This window comes from Eurosta solidaginis, chromosome 2, assembly GCF_040869045.1.
Source record: "Eurosta solidaginis isolate ZX-2024a chromosome 2, ASM4086904v1, whole genome shotgun sequence".
NCBI classification, from domain to species: domain Eukaryota; kingdom Metazoa; phylum Arthropoda; class Insecta; order Diptera; family Tephritidae; genus Eurosta; species Eurosta solidaginis.
This window is the reverse complement of record NC_090320.1, coordinates 303,252,170-303,265,566: the sequence shown is the minus strand read 5'-3', so window position 1 is coordinate 303,265,566 and position 13,397 is coordinate 303,252,170. Positions and strand designations below refer to the sequence as shown.

The 13,397-nt window shown below is 36.7% G+C and overlaps 1 protein-coding gene across 1 annotated transcript; it reads left to right on the top strand.

Annotated features, from left to right (window-relative positions):
* Positions 1-8,559: 8,559 nt before the first annotated feature.
* mEFG1 (mitochondrial translation elongation factor G 1) lies at positions 8,560-11,430 on the top strand. The gene is made up of 5 exons (XM_067768838.1): positions 8,560-8,735; positions 8,837-9,592; positions 9,658-10,300; positions 10,361-10,982; positions 11,053-11,430. The coding sequence occupies exons 1-5, from the start codon at positions 8,664-8,666 to the stop codon at positions 11,192-11,194; spliced, it is 2,235 nt and encodes a 744-aa protein (XP_067624939.1). The 5' UTR covers positions 8,560-8,663; the 3' UTR covers positions 11,195-11,430.
* Positions 11,431-13,397: the final 1,967 nt, after the last annotated feature.

Sequence of the window (13,397 nt, the reverse complement as noted above, 5' to 3'; positions counted from 1 at the left end):
CGATTAACGCACCAAAACAACAAACCCACAAAGAAGATCAAAGGACTAAAATCACGGATTTTTACCTAGCCCAGGCAGCCACTCAAATCGATTAGTAAACCACCCTCGGTTCTGAATGAACACACAGCACATACACATAACTAAATATACACAAGCATCAATTTCACAATACCTGCTCATGTACCTACGAACTATAAATACAGGACAAACGACAACAACAGATCAGAACGAAAATCAACACTGATGATGGCACAACGCCGGAACCGGTTTGTCTCAAAACCAAATTTGACAAGGGATGACGGAAAATCGTTCCAATATACATCATTTTTAATTAAAATTCTTAAGTTTTATAGCTTTCACAACTTTTCAGTTCAAGAATATTTTATTTTATACTAGCAGATCCGGCAGACGTTGTTCTGCCCTAAATTTGGTCTATCTGCATACATTTTAATAAGCTTTTACCGTCTAACTCTGCCCTCGCCCCTCAGACTTTTCCTAATCTTTGTATTCACTCTTCCCTTCGTATTTTTCGCTTCATCTATCTCCATGTTCGTCTCATTCTATCTCTTTCTCAATCTCCTCCTCTCTTTTCTCTTCTCTCAAGTTTTTCTTATTTTTCTTCTTATCTTATTGCCAGTCCCAGAGGGTGGTATGTATTTTGTTCCAGTCCCACTCCGAGTCTCAGTCCCAGTCCCACTTCGAATCTGAGTCTCAGTCCCAGTCCTAGTCCTAATCCTAATCCCAGTCCCAGTCCCTCTCTGGTCTACTTACTGGAAAAAAGCATCGTAAATACTAATATAGGCAAATTTATATACAAAATTTCAGGCAAATCGAATAGCATTGTGAATGATAACTAAGTGTCTAAACTAAATGCCTGACAGGATGTTCAATATGGCTACTTTTTAGCGTTTTGACAGGGTGTTCAATATGGCGGCGCCTATCTTCAGCGGGTGATAGAAAGAGATACAGAATGAGACAGCGATAGTCAAATACAAATCAGGTGATCCAATCACTTTGGAATTTTGACGTCTATGCAGAAGATATCACACTTAGTTATCATTCACAATGTCGAATAGGACGTAAGTATGTATGTGGGTATTATTAATTCATGTCTTTATTTCGGCTTCGCATGCATATATATCAGTTTTGCCAGGTTGATGCGACTAAATCGAATATCACAATGAAAATTACTTTAAAGCTTTCAGCAACAGCTTTCATTTGATATCCATAGTACACACACATTCTAGGGGTATCCGGGTCCACGTTTTAGCTTATATCTCGAGACCCTAGTCACCCAGCGGTATAAAACTTACTCTGTACTAAAGCACACATCAACAGCTTCAATTTGATACACATAATGTAAAAACACATTCTAGGTGTATCCGGGCCCATGTTTTGGCCTATGTCTCGAGATCCTAGTCATCCAGCGGTGTAAAACTTACTCTGTACTAAAGCACGCATCAACTGCTTCAATTTGATATCCATAATGTAAAAACACATTCTAGGTGTATCCGGGTCCATGTTTTGGCCTATATTTCGAGATCCTAGTAACCCAGCGGTGTAAAACTTACTCGATACTAAAGCATCAGCAACAGCTTCAATTTGATACCCATAATGTAAAAACACATTCTAGGTGTATCCGGGTCCACGTACTGTACTGTACGTAGGTCTGTACTAAAGCAGGTCTGTACTAAAGCACACATCAACAGCTTCTATTTGATATCCATAATGTACAAACATATCCTAGTGTTACCCTGATCCACGTTTTAGCCTATATCTCGAGACCCTAGTCACCAATAGGTATGAAAACTACCCTGTACTAAAGCAACAGTTTCATTTGTTATCCATATTCTATAAACATATTCCAGGGGTAGCCGGGTCCACATTTTGGCCTATATCTCGAGACCCTAGTCACCCAGGGGTACGAAAATTACCTTCTACTAAAGCCCTCATCAACAGCTTTTATTTGTTATCCATATTCTATAAACACATTCCAGGGGTACCCGGGTCCACGTTTTGGCCTATATCACGAGACCCTGTACGTCGATCCTGAATTTTCTTTGCTATAAACCTCACGGAACGGAGCCACTAAAGCAGTTCCCAACACATTCAGCTCGCTAAATAAGCTAACTAAAAATCTAAGACATACTGATACACCGAATTATGAGAGAGGTTGAGTTGTTGTTGTAGCGATAAGGTTGCTCCCCGAAGGCTTTGGGGAGTGTTATCGATGTAATGGTCCCTTGCCGGATACAGATCCGGCACCACAGCACCATTAAGTTTCTAGTCCGACCATCTTCCCTCCCCTTCCATGAGGAGCTTGGGGTCGCCAGAGCCTCGTCTGTTAGTGAAACAGGATTCGCCGCGGATAGGTGAGGTTGACAATTGGGTTTGGCAAGGCAAAAGGTATCGAATGTGATATGTGATTAATCGTTCTGGGTATTTAAACTCAGGAATTCAAATATCAGTTAATTTCGATCATCATACATAATTATGCGCTGACTTCGCTCCCACGTTAAGTCAAGTTGATGAAAATCGATTAAGGTACGTGTTTTTCGCCGGGCACCATCTATACAAATGAAGAACGAAGTATAAGATGAGTTAAATAATTTATCCTACTGAATCTTCCTAGGATATTGACTTACGCTATAGACTCGATCGGTTCCATATTAAGGCACCACCATGGGTTGGCTTTTTCTGCCAGATAATTTGCGTGCCGGGTGGTATAGAAATGCTTTGAGCATAGCACCGCTTTGAACATAGCCCCTGGAGCACTATAAAACAGCCTCGAAAGTATCGTTACTAATGTTGGCCGATCCCGTGATTTTTGAGGAACAACGTTGTATGTGATTATGACCTCTCAGTCACAGCGGTTTTTACTCGTGACTGTGGCTGAAACAAAACAACAAAGGAAAATGAATTTAAATTTTTCCCTGCGGATTGTGTTGCGAATACGTAGCAGATGTCGCAGGAAAACTCTAAGGAACAGCCTCTACTAACTCACTCACTAGTAGCATATACATATACAAAGAAATTGAAATTATCAATTTCTTTGATATATATACATACATAACATTACTATTACTGCGACCATCGATTTAACAGTGGATATATTCTGTTAGCAAAGGTGTTTCTATAGCCGCATCTGTATCATTTTCTGGGACATGTACTGCTATTCAGTCACTGTTTAAATAATACGCTCATTGTATTGGTATTGGAAGCGATTTGTTCCTGTGATCATAGCTTTATTTTAGTCTATGATTGAGTTTATTGGTAAGCGCGATTGGCAACGGGAAATAAATGCTGTCACAGGCAATCTGTGACGGTAATTCCTTCTAAGCTGTCGCTGAAATGTATTGTGATATTTCAGCAGCTGTGACAGAATCACAGGTACACGGATATTTGTCAACTCTATAATACATAGAGGTGAAACACGGACACATATTTCAATTGCATCTGAGTATAATGCGTACTGAAATTTAGGAGTACCTATGTACTTATTTTATGCGCAGCAATCTCAGAAGAGTATATAAAATTTGACGCATAGCAGTCCAAGTTTAAGCGTAATCGTATATATGGAGATGTAAAAAAACAGCTAACAGCTATTAGCATTTCATTAGCTATCATCCGGTGGCAACATCCTGAGCCAGATAAATAATTTTGCATGTAAATGCAACAACAACGGTTTGAGCCAGATAAATCCAGATAGAAGTCTGGTTCAATTTGTGAGCCAGATAATTTGTTAATTACTTCTTTTTAGGTTGACAACGCGGCCTTTAATATACCTACTTTTTCAAAAATAGATGTCGCTGCTTAGCCTTTCGCCGTATGAGTTAAATGAAAAACAGCGGCGACATCTATCTGCCTATCACATTTCACGTGTGCGAAATTTTCACGACATCTGCTTCTCAAGTCTCTCAATGATCCAGAGCATTTCCGTGAGAATTGAGCGTGAGCCGGAGCTGTAAAACTCACTGAAATACGGCAATTACAACACTATGCTAGTAAAAGCCCCGTCACATAAGTAGTTTTTCATATAGATGTGTTTAACACAATCTTATGCATTATGAGTAGATTGCACGTAGCCCACTTGCAAGATTTCTTGCAAGCAAAGCATAAGAAGAATAATTTGACATTTGCTTTGGTTAAGGGTGCTGGCACATTTTGCAAGTGAAATTACTTTTCCCACTCGTTGTTAACTTTTCTAAAATTTTTCGCAATTAAAACTGTAATATAACAAGGAAATACACAAAATATGTTACCAAGTATTTTTGAAATATGCAGACTTCCAAGACCAAAATAATGACGCATCATTTTTAAAAGTCGGATATCGAGTAACCATATTACAATAAAAAAAAAATAAAATATCAACTGTCGCCCCAGAAATGTCTACAAAACTTGTTTGGATCTCCGTAGTTCACACTCAAGCGTATCCCCAACACCTACCCAACATACATTTAGGTTAGAAAACGATTAGAAGACAAATCGAATTCTAATGTATTTCTCTAAGGTAGAAGGTTAGAGGACGATTTGCGAAACTGTCGCGAATTATAGCATTCTCGACAAAAAGGGGACTTCGATATCGAGAAAAGGGTTAGAATTCTAATCGAATGCTAACGTCAAATTCCAATGAGTTTCTAATAAGAATTTTGAAGTGATGCGCAATTAAGTACAATTTTTTTAATCATTGTTTCATTATATCAAATGCGTTTATTTGGTTATAATCTTATGTATTAAGAAGGAACATATTTCAAAGGCTTTTTCTATTATAATAAAAAATCAAACCGTACGGCGTTGGTTTGAGGTGTGGATGAGGAAGCGTTTTCTTCATGCCATTCAATAATCTGCTCGCTTTCCTTTTTTAACTTTTTTTGATTCATTTTCACTTACTAGTACCCACTCAGCATTTAGGTGATTCAATTTTAAATTTCCCTACATATCAATACAATTTGATTACTCTTTCTGACTAAATAATGAGTTATCATACAATTGAACATAAGAAATAATCAAATATGAATACTTTTGATGACGAAAAACTAAAAACCATTTTTCGATCACTTTTTGGAATCATTTTTGAAGTCCTTTAATGACTAAATTTTTATATTTCATAAAAACCAACAAAAGAATAATCAAATATGCTTACCTTTGATGATCATAAACTGAATATAGTTTTCAATCACATTTTGGAATCATATTTGAATCAAATGTGTTTTCTTTAGGTGATCAAAAATTTATAATCATTTTTCATTCAGCTTTCTGAATCTTTTATGAATATATTTGTTGACTGAATAATGAATTTTATACTTGTTGAAATTTTACTTTTCATTAAAAATTTTATTTTTTTCACATACACATATTTTTTCAATCATGAAGCTAAGAAAAAATATATAAAAATTTTATTATTTATGCCAAAGATATTCTTCAAGACAAAAATAATGTAATGCTGCTCGTGAACGAAGATTTCCCCAACCATTTCTCCCCTTCAGCTTCCCAGAAAATACATAATGATTGGATAATACATAGGCTGTGAGCTATTTGAACTCCAGGTAAGTGAAACTATCTTGACATACCTGGATACGGCTTCAACATCCCTTATCGTATCCGTATTTTAAGATGCAGACGATAATGCTGATGGTGGATGTTGCAGTCGCAGGTGTATATCGGTCAAGTTTGTTTGCGAGTTAGCTGTGGTTCGAATAGCTCAGTTTTGCATGCTTTCTTCCCCTGATGAAATAAGATTATTATGTAATATTCTATTTTGAATGAGATATGAAGAATAAATGCATTATAATGGCATTCAAAAATTATTCAAAAATCTCAACCAAAACGATTGAAATATATTCACGAATATGATCAGAAAATGACTGTGAAAAGCAGTCAAATATTACTCTAAAACTATTAAAGCTCAATTTTACAATGATATCAAATATGAATAAAAAGCGTTTCGAAATAGGAATCATAAATGATTATTCAAGAATAATCACATTTATGGTACATTTTCTCCCGACGATACGTTAATTTTCGAACAGAAAATGCTTTTAAATTTGAACGTTTTTAATCATCTTGGGGTATGATATTTAAATATCTTTTGATCAAAATTTTCAAAAAAAAATGCATCGTGCCACCAAAACACAAGTACCAGCCCATCGGGCCCTTTCGTGCTTCTTTTCTTCACACGCATGGATTCTTAAGTTTGGGATTTATTCATAGTGCTAACGCAAATGACTTCTTAACTTCCTGAGTGACGGGCCTCTACAATCAGATGTCCGTTGGAGTGCTTAGGTGTCTGGGGATTCAACAGAAACTCTTTGTTCAGCATTTCATTTCTTTCTTCTAAAAGTCTAGAACAGCGGGCGGTCAATTGCTAATATGCTAATACGCATCCGAAAATATCGGGAGAGCGACGCAACATTTTTTTCCGCCGTCTGATTATTGATACTGAGATCAAAATGCTTCTCTCATGATTGAATCATGGGAGCTAAGTGTCACGCCTAATATATATCAATCCGCTATGCATTCATCTCGCCCATAGTATAAAAAAGAGGGCAGTTCTACTAGATTTTTTTTTGACGTATTTAGAGATTTCTGAAGTTTCACATATGGTTCATATTGTTGTTGCATTTGTATGTTAAATCTCTATCCGTATCTGGTTCATGTGTCATTGGAACACGAAGAAAGTTTGTTTTGAACACGAGGAAAATTTGATTTGATAGCAGCGTTTCCATACCACTACTTTTACGACAAAATTGTGGTGTTTCGGGATGAGAATTTCTTTCACCTCTTTTTACAACTACAAACGTCTAGGTCTGGTTATTGTTGTGGCGATAAGGTTACTCCCCGAAGGCTTTGGGGACCGTTATCAATGTGATGGTCCTTTGCCGGATACAGATCCGGTACGCTCCAGTAACACAGCACTATTAACGGTTTATGTGGCCACATTAAACCTTCAGGCCATCCCTCCCTTCCCACCCCAAGTTCCATGAGGTGCTTGGGGTCGCCAAAGTGTTAGTGAAATAGAATAGGTGAGGTTGACAATTGGGTTTGGAGAAGCTATATTTGCGCTGGCAACCTGAAAAGGTTGTCAAAATGTTCTGAACAAACGTACGGACACTTGGGAAGGCTGTATTCCCTTGCTTTGTATACTTCGATCCATGTTTTTTCCACCAAAGTAATTTTCGGGAACTCGAAAAACTATGAAATTCATTAAAATTAGAAAAATTCGTAACATTTTTCAATCTAGTAGCTTGTTTTTGGTGAAATTGTCATTGTCCCCACTAAAGTGGAACGGCGTCCATTTTTTATGTATGTATGTACATATGTATAATTTATTCAGTCTATGATTAAACAATCTTACAGACTAGAATACAAAAGCAAATAAATACTTAAACAAATAATCAACTGAAAACCACAACGAATAACGTAAGTAACATGACTAGCGAAAACAAAAAATAAAAAGATAATGCAAGTAAAGATTATAGGAACTCTTGAAAAGTTGACTTGAAATGCTTCTCGACAAAGAAAAATCAATAAAAAACCTCCTTGAGAGTCTATTAAATTCATTTAGTGCCCGCAAAATTGGGTCAAAATTACAATAATTAGCAATTGCAAGCACTCATGTAAAATGGAAAAAATGTTCGAAGAGTCCGATTAGGTACATTAAATGACACCTTCGCTAAGAGAACTGGGCAATCAAGAGAGCCAACTATTAGATCATAGACGAACATTAGCAGATGTTCTATCCTTCTGGATTCGAGAGGTTGGAGTATGAGTAAGCAGCGCACCCAAGGCGAATCCCTACCAGGTGGTGGCAAAGCGAATTCAACCAATTTGCCGCGCAAAAAAATGTCCAGTCAAAAGAAAATTTTCATTGATTTCGATTAACTGACTTATTGTTGTACAAGGCGTTGTATCAAGGCGAATCTATACTAGGTGGTGGCAAAGCGAATTCAACCAATTCGCTGTGCTGAAGAATGTCAAGTCAGAAGAAAAATTTCATTGATTTCGATTAACTGATATGTGGTAGTACAAGGCGCTGTATAGAAAATTATCAAGAAGAAGCAATCAGCTGATGAATAACACCAACTGTAATGAATTCGCCTTGCGTTGTATGGAAAATAATCAAGAAGAAGCAATCAGCTGTTGGGATAACAACACCTGGTATTGAATTCGCTATATCCATTTCGCCTTTCACCACATTCACAATAAAAATCGTAGTTTTGTTGGCAACCCTTAATTGTAGATTAAATTCCGAAAATGTTCACTTGTCAAATGTATTTGTATAAGTACTACTATTGTATTGTGTCGTTCATTTAAATATGTATGTGACATCGCTAATGTATAAATAAGTGTCAAAGGACATAACGTTACATATTCCTTTTCTTTTGCCGAACATCCCACAACCGGTAATTAAATACGCGGTAAGACTTTATATATTTATTTGTTTTTTATGTAATTATGACCTGTAAATTGTATGTTATTTTATGTTTAATAAAGATTGAGCTACGGCTAACGCCCGACAAACATAACAGACATGTTCTCGGAACCACCCTGTTGTGTAGATTTTGTTAGGTGCAGCTGATCGAGCGAATTTAACAATTGCTCTTTTTGCAGTTTTCCAGATCCTAAAGTGGCAGACAGGATTAAACAATAATAGTTAAAAAAAAATGGCCATATTTACTCGTATTATTACTTCAAATTTACCGAAACGCATTGGTGTCCTCAAAACCATACAACAAGTAAGTCTTATCGCCCAAAACTAAAGAAATCGGTATACATCGTTATGTAATTTTAAAGATGTCCACAATTTTCTCTTGTTTTCATAAATTAAACTAAACAGTGTGGCTATTGTGCACCTTCGAAATATGCTGAACATAAACCAATCGAAAAAATACGAAATATTGGCATATCGGCGCACATTGACAGCGGCAAAACAACGCTCACCGAACGAATTCTTTTCTATACCGGCCGCATACAACAAATGCACGAGGTGCGCGGCAAAGACAATGTCGGTGCCACAATGGACTCAATGGAACTGGAACGTCAGCGTGGTATAACCATACAATCGGCAGCTACATATACGATTTGGAAGGGAACCAATATCAATATTATTGATACACCGGGTCATGTGGATTTCACAGTAGAAGTGGAACGTGCATTACGTGTCTTAGATGGTGCTGTATTGGTGCTATGCGCTGTAGGTGGTGTACAAAGTCAAACGCTTACAGTAAATAGGCAAATGAAACGATATAATGTGCCTTGTTTGGCCTTCATCAACAAGCTGGATCGCATAGGTTCTAATCCGTATCGTGTACTTTCGCATATGCGTTCCAAAATGAACCACAATGCCGCATTTATACAGTTGCCAATTGGTTTGGAAAGCTATTGTGAGGGTATTGTTGATTTGGTAGCACAGAAAGCCGTTTACTTCGAGGGAACGCATGGTATTAACTTACGTTATGATGAAATACCAATGGATATGCGCGCAGAATCGTATGAACGTCGCCAAGAGCTAATTGAACATTTATCAAATGTGGATGAAAAATTGGGTGAACTTTTTCTTGAGGAAAAACTCCCATCTGAGGCTGATATTAAGGTGCGTAATAAATATATGTATTTGGGTTTTCCATATGCTTTTTAAACACTTGTGATATTTTATAGGGCGCTATTCGACGTACCTGTATCAAACGCACTTTCACACCTGTCATGGTGGGTACTGCATTAAAGAATAAAGGTGTACAACCGCTACTGGATGCAGTTATCGATTACCTTCCTAATCCAGGTGAAGTAGAGAATATTGCTTTCATTGAACATGAGGGAAAGGAATCTGAAAAAATTATACTGAATCCTGCACGAGATGGTAATGATACTTTCTTAAGTTTGGCATTCAAATTGGAAGCTGGCCGTTTCGGACAACTGACATATCTGCGTTGCTATCAAGGCAAGTTGCAAAAAGGTGACAGTATATATAATGCGCGCACACACAAAAAAGTGCGTGTGCCACGCTTAGTGCGTTTACATTCGAATAATATGGAGGATGTGAACGAAGTTTATGCTGGTGATATTTTCGCATTGTTTGGTGTCGATTGCGCTTCTGGTGATACCTTCACAACTGATCCGAAAGGGAAAATTTCAATGGAATCTATTTTCGTACCAGAACCGGTTGTCTCCATGGCCATTAAACCGAATAATGCAAAGGACAGAGATAACTTCGCCAAAGCAATTGCACGTTTCACTAAAGAAGATCCAACTTTCCATTTCCATTACGATGCTGATGTTAAGGAAACACTTGTGTCAGGAATGGGTAATGTCCGTTTAATCCTTACTTTAAATATTTGTTTAAATTATTTTATATTTCTTTTAGGTGAATTGCATTTGGAGATATATGCTCAACGTATGGAACGTGAGTATGGTTGCCCAGTAACTTTGGGTAAACCAAAAGTGGCTTTCCGTGAGACACTTGTACAACCTTGCGAATTCGATTATTTACACAAAAAACAATCTGGGGGTTCTGGTCAATATGCACGAATTATAGGTAAATTAGAACCACTACCAGCAGATCAAAATACTATTCTTGAGTTTGTTGATGATACAATGGGTACAAACGTACCGAAACAATTTATACCTGGTGTGGAGAAGGGATTTCGCGAAGCTGCTGAACGTGGTATGCTATCGGGGAATAAACTATCAGGTGTACGTTTTCGTTTGACAGATGGTGGCCATCACATTGTCGACTCCAGTGAATTGGCTTTCATGTTGGCTGCGCATGGTGCAATGAAAGAAGTGTTTCACGATGGTGCGTGGCAAATCCTCGAACCCATAATGCTGGTAGAAGTAACAGCACCGGAAGAATTTCAAGGTGCTGTTATGGGACAATTAAGCAAGCGTCATGGTATTATTACGGGTACAGATGGTTCGGAGGGTTGGTTTACTGTGTATGCTGAGGTGCCTCTGAACGATATGTTTGGTTATGCGGGGGAATTACGGTAAGTTTTTTACAAGAAAACCGTTTTCTTTTCAATGTGTAATGGTTTTTTATATTTAATAATCTTACAGTTCGACCACACAAGGTAAGGGAGAATTCACAATGGAATATTCTCGATATTCCCCATGTTTGCCAGAGGTACAAGAACAGCTTGTGCGCCAATACCAAGAATCGCAGGGATTGGGACAAGAAAAGAAGAAAAAGAAGAACTAAATTATTTGCTGACTTAACCGTAATTGACATTTAATATTAATTTTAAGTTGAACTATTTTCAATGAAAAAATAGTTAAACAATTTTAGACAGTGCAAACGACCATTCTTTATTTAATGTTATATTTAATTCATTACCAGATACAAAAAGAAATGCAAATTTTTTGTATAACTGTGATACAACAGATAATAAAAAATCGACGAAGCAGGTAAACTTCACAGTTACATATCTAAATCTATATATTTTTTATTTATTTATTAGTCTACAAATTTAACAATTAATCAGACTAAATACAGTTACGGATTACAGATAAATTACAGAAGCATACATAGTGATCAAAGTTTATATTATAAAATATATATATATTATTAAATCAGTTGTCGGGATGGACTGCGATGCCGAACAACGGGAATCGATTATTAGTGCTGTCACAATAGACGTGATTTCGAGCAGCTGGGGCCCTATTCAGGTATGAGTTTTGAAATGTACATTTTTCTTTCATACAAATTATATGAAGAAAAAGTGTACATTTTAGATGTATATTTAAAACACAATAAGTTGGGCTGCGATGTGTGGGAGGTTGGGAAGGACGTGATTCCAAGCCACCCACTTAAATCATTGCGTATTTGGAGAAGTCAGTAGATATTTTTTTACTACGCAGGGCTTATTGAAATCAGTACACAGGCAACGAAGAGGTTCGTGCATTTGAAAATTCGATCTGCATGTGATTAAATAAAGCGGTGGAAATACCTAGAGAGCATAAAAGGAACATTAAACGTAACCAAACCAAGCAGAAATGGACTGTTTATCATCCCTTTTAATAGATTTACCATGAATAAAACACCAGAATGAAAAAATTACTGATATAAAAAGTAACTTTTACAATAAAATTTTTTAGGGCCAAAAAGTTACTTTTGATACCGTCAAAAAACAAATATAAAAAATTCGTGTTTTGGAATAATGCTCCAGTGATTAAGTCACCGATTCCAAAATAAGATTGTTGGAGAAATTCTCCAGTGATAAAAAAGTCACACGTTAAAAAAAGGTAAAAAAATAACGGTAGTGAGTAAAATTACCTTGTTCAAAAAATTCATGAGCTATTCAAATTGAACGATAAAATTACTCGGATAAAAATTTATTTTTGCGGCCTACGACATTTTTATATCACTAATGACTTTCAAACACATGATATTTTAACGCATGTGACATTTTTGTTTTTTGGATTTTATAGGGACATTATTTTTACAGAGGGTTGGTCCTTTGTCGGTATCTTGCTGATTTTTTTATAGCTATAGCTCTATAGTGACTTTCAGAACAACTTTCTTTTATCACAATTGATACTTGGACCCAGAGATTCTTTGAATAAGTAAGGATTTCTATCACTTTATTTTTTAAAACAAATTACTTATTTATAACATTTAACAAGATGATGCAGTTTTTGACGAAAAAAACGGACAAAGAAATTGAGCCGTGTTAAACGACTTTGAAGATTTTATGTGAACGTCCGCCCCTACCTAGTAATCATCAGATATCAGTCTTAAATCGAACAAAAAATGATGGGCATAGATGGTAATGAAATGGTGGATAGGTTGACATAGGAGTGTACGGCCCTCAGAGCTTTCAACGTAGACAATCCAATAATATTGGTTTGGGACAAATGGATGCAAGATTTGCGGGTAATGAACCCACCAGGAAAGGAGTCATACCAAGAGCGAGGCTGAAGAATTGAAAGGATATGTGTAAGTCCCACGAGATTCAACTGACGAAGCTAGTCTGTCAGTGAAGAGAGAAGACTAGGATTAGGAAGAGCGTTCTGAAAAGGCTATGTATGATATTGCGCTTGCTACGTTAGAATTTAATTTAATTTATTTATTATTACGGCTTTTTAGGCCTAAAGCTTAAATTACTAAATACAATGCATTATTAAAATTACTTTGTTCTATTGAATATGATTCCGATCAGCATATTTATTAGCATGACAAACGGACGAGTCTGGGACTCACTCTTTTAAGCGACGTTGGAAAGGACGCGTTTCCAATCCTCCAGTGCTCCAAGCATAATATATATTTCCATTTATAACGCTGTGGGAATGCAAGGAGATTCCGATCAGCACAGATCAACATGTAATGGGAGGTTGAAAAGGACGTGTTTCCAATCCCCCCTGTTTCAAATTTTGTTTAGCCTTATTTTATGTTATTTTATTTT

Excerpts from the sequence above, each read along its gene's own strand:
- mEFG1 (XM_067768838.1), top strand. The coding sequence starts at position 8,664 with ATGGCCATATTTACTCGTATTATTACTTCAAATTTACCGAAACGCATT. Across the intron at positions 10,301-10,360 it reads AACACTTGTGTCAGGAATGG|GTGAATTGCATTTGGAGATA; the intron begins GTAATGTCCGTT and ends TATTTCTTTTAG. Across the intron at positions 10,983-11,052 it reads GGTTATGCGGGGGAATTACG|TTCGACCACACAAGGTAAGG; the intron begins GTAAGTTTTTTA and ends ATAATCTTACAG.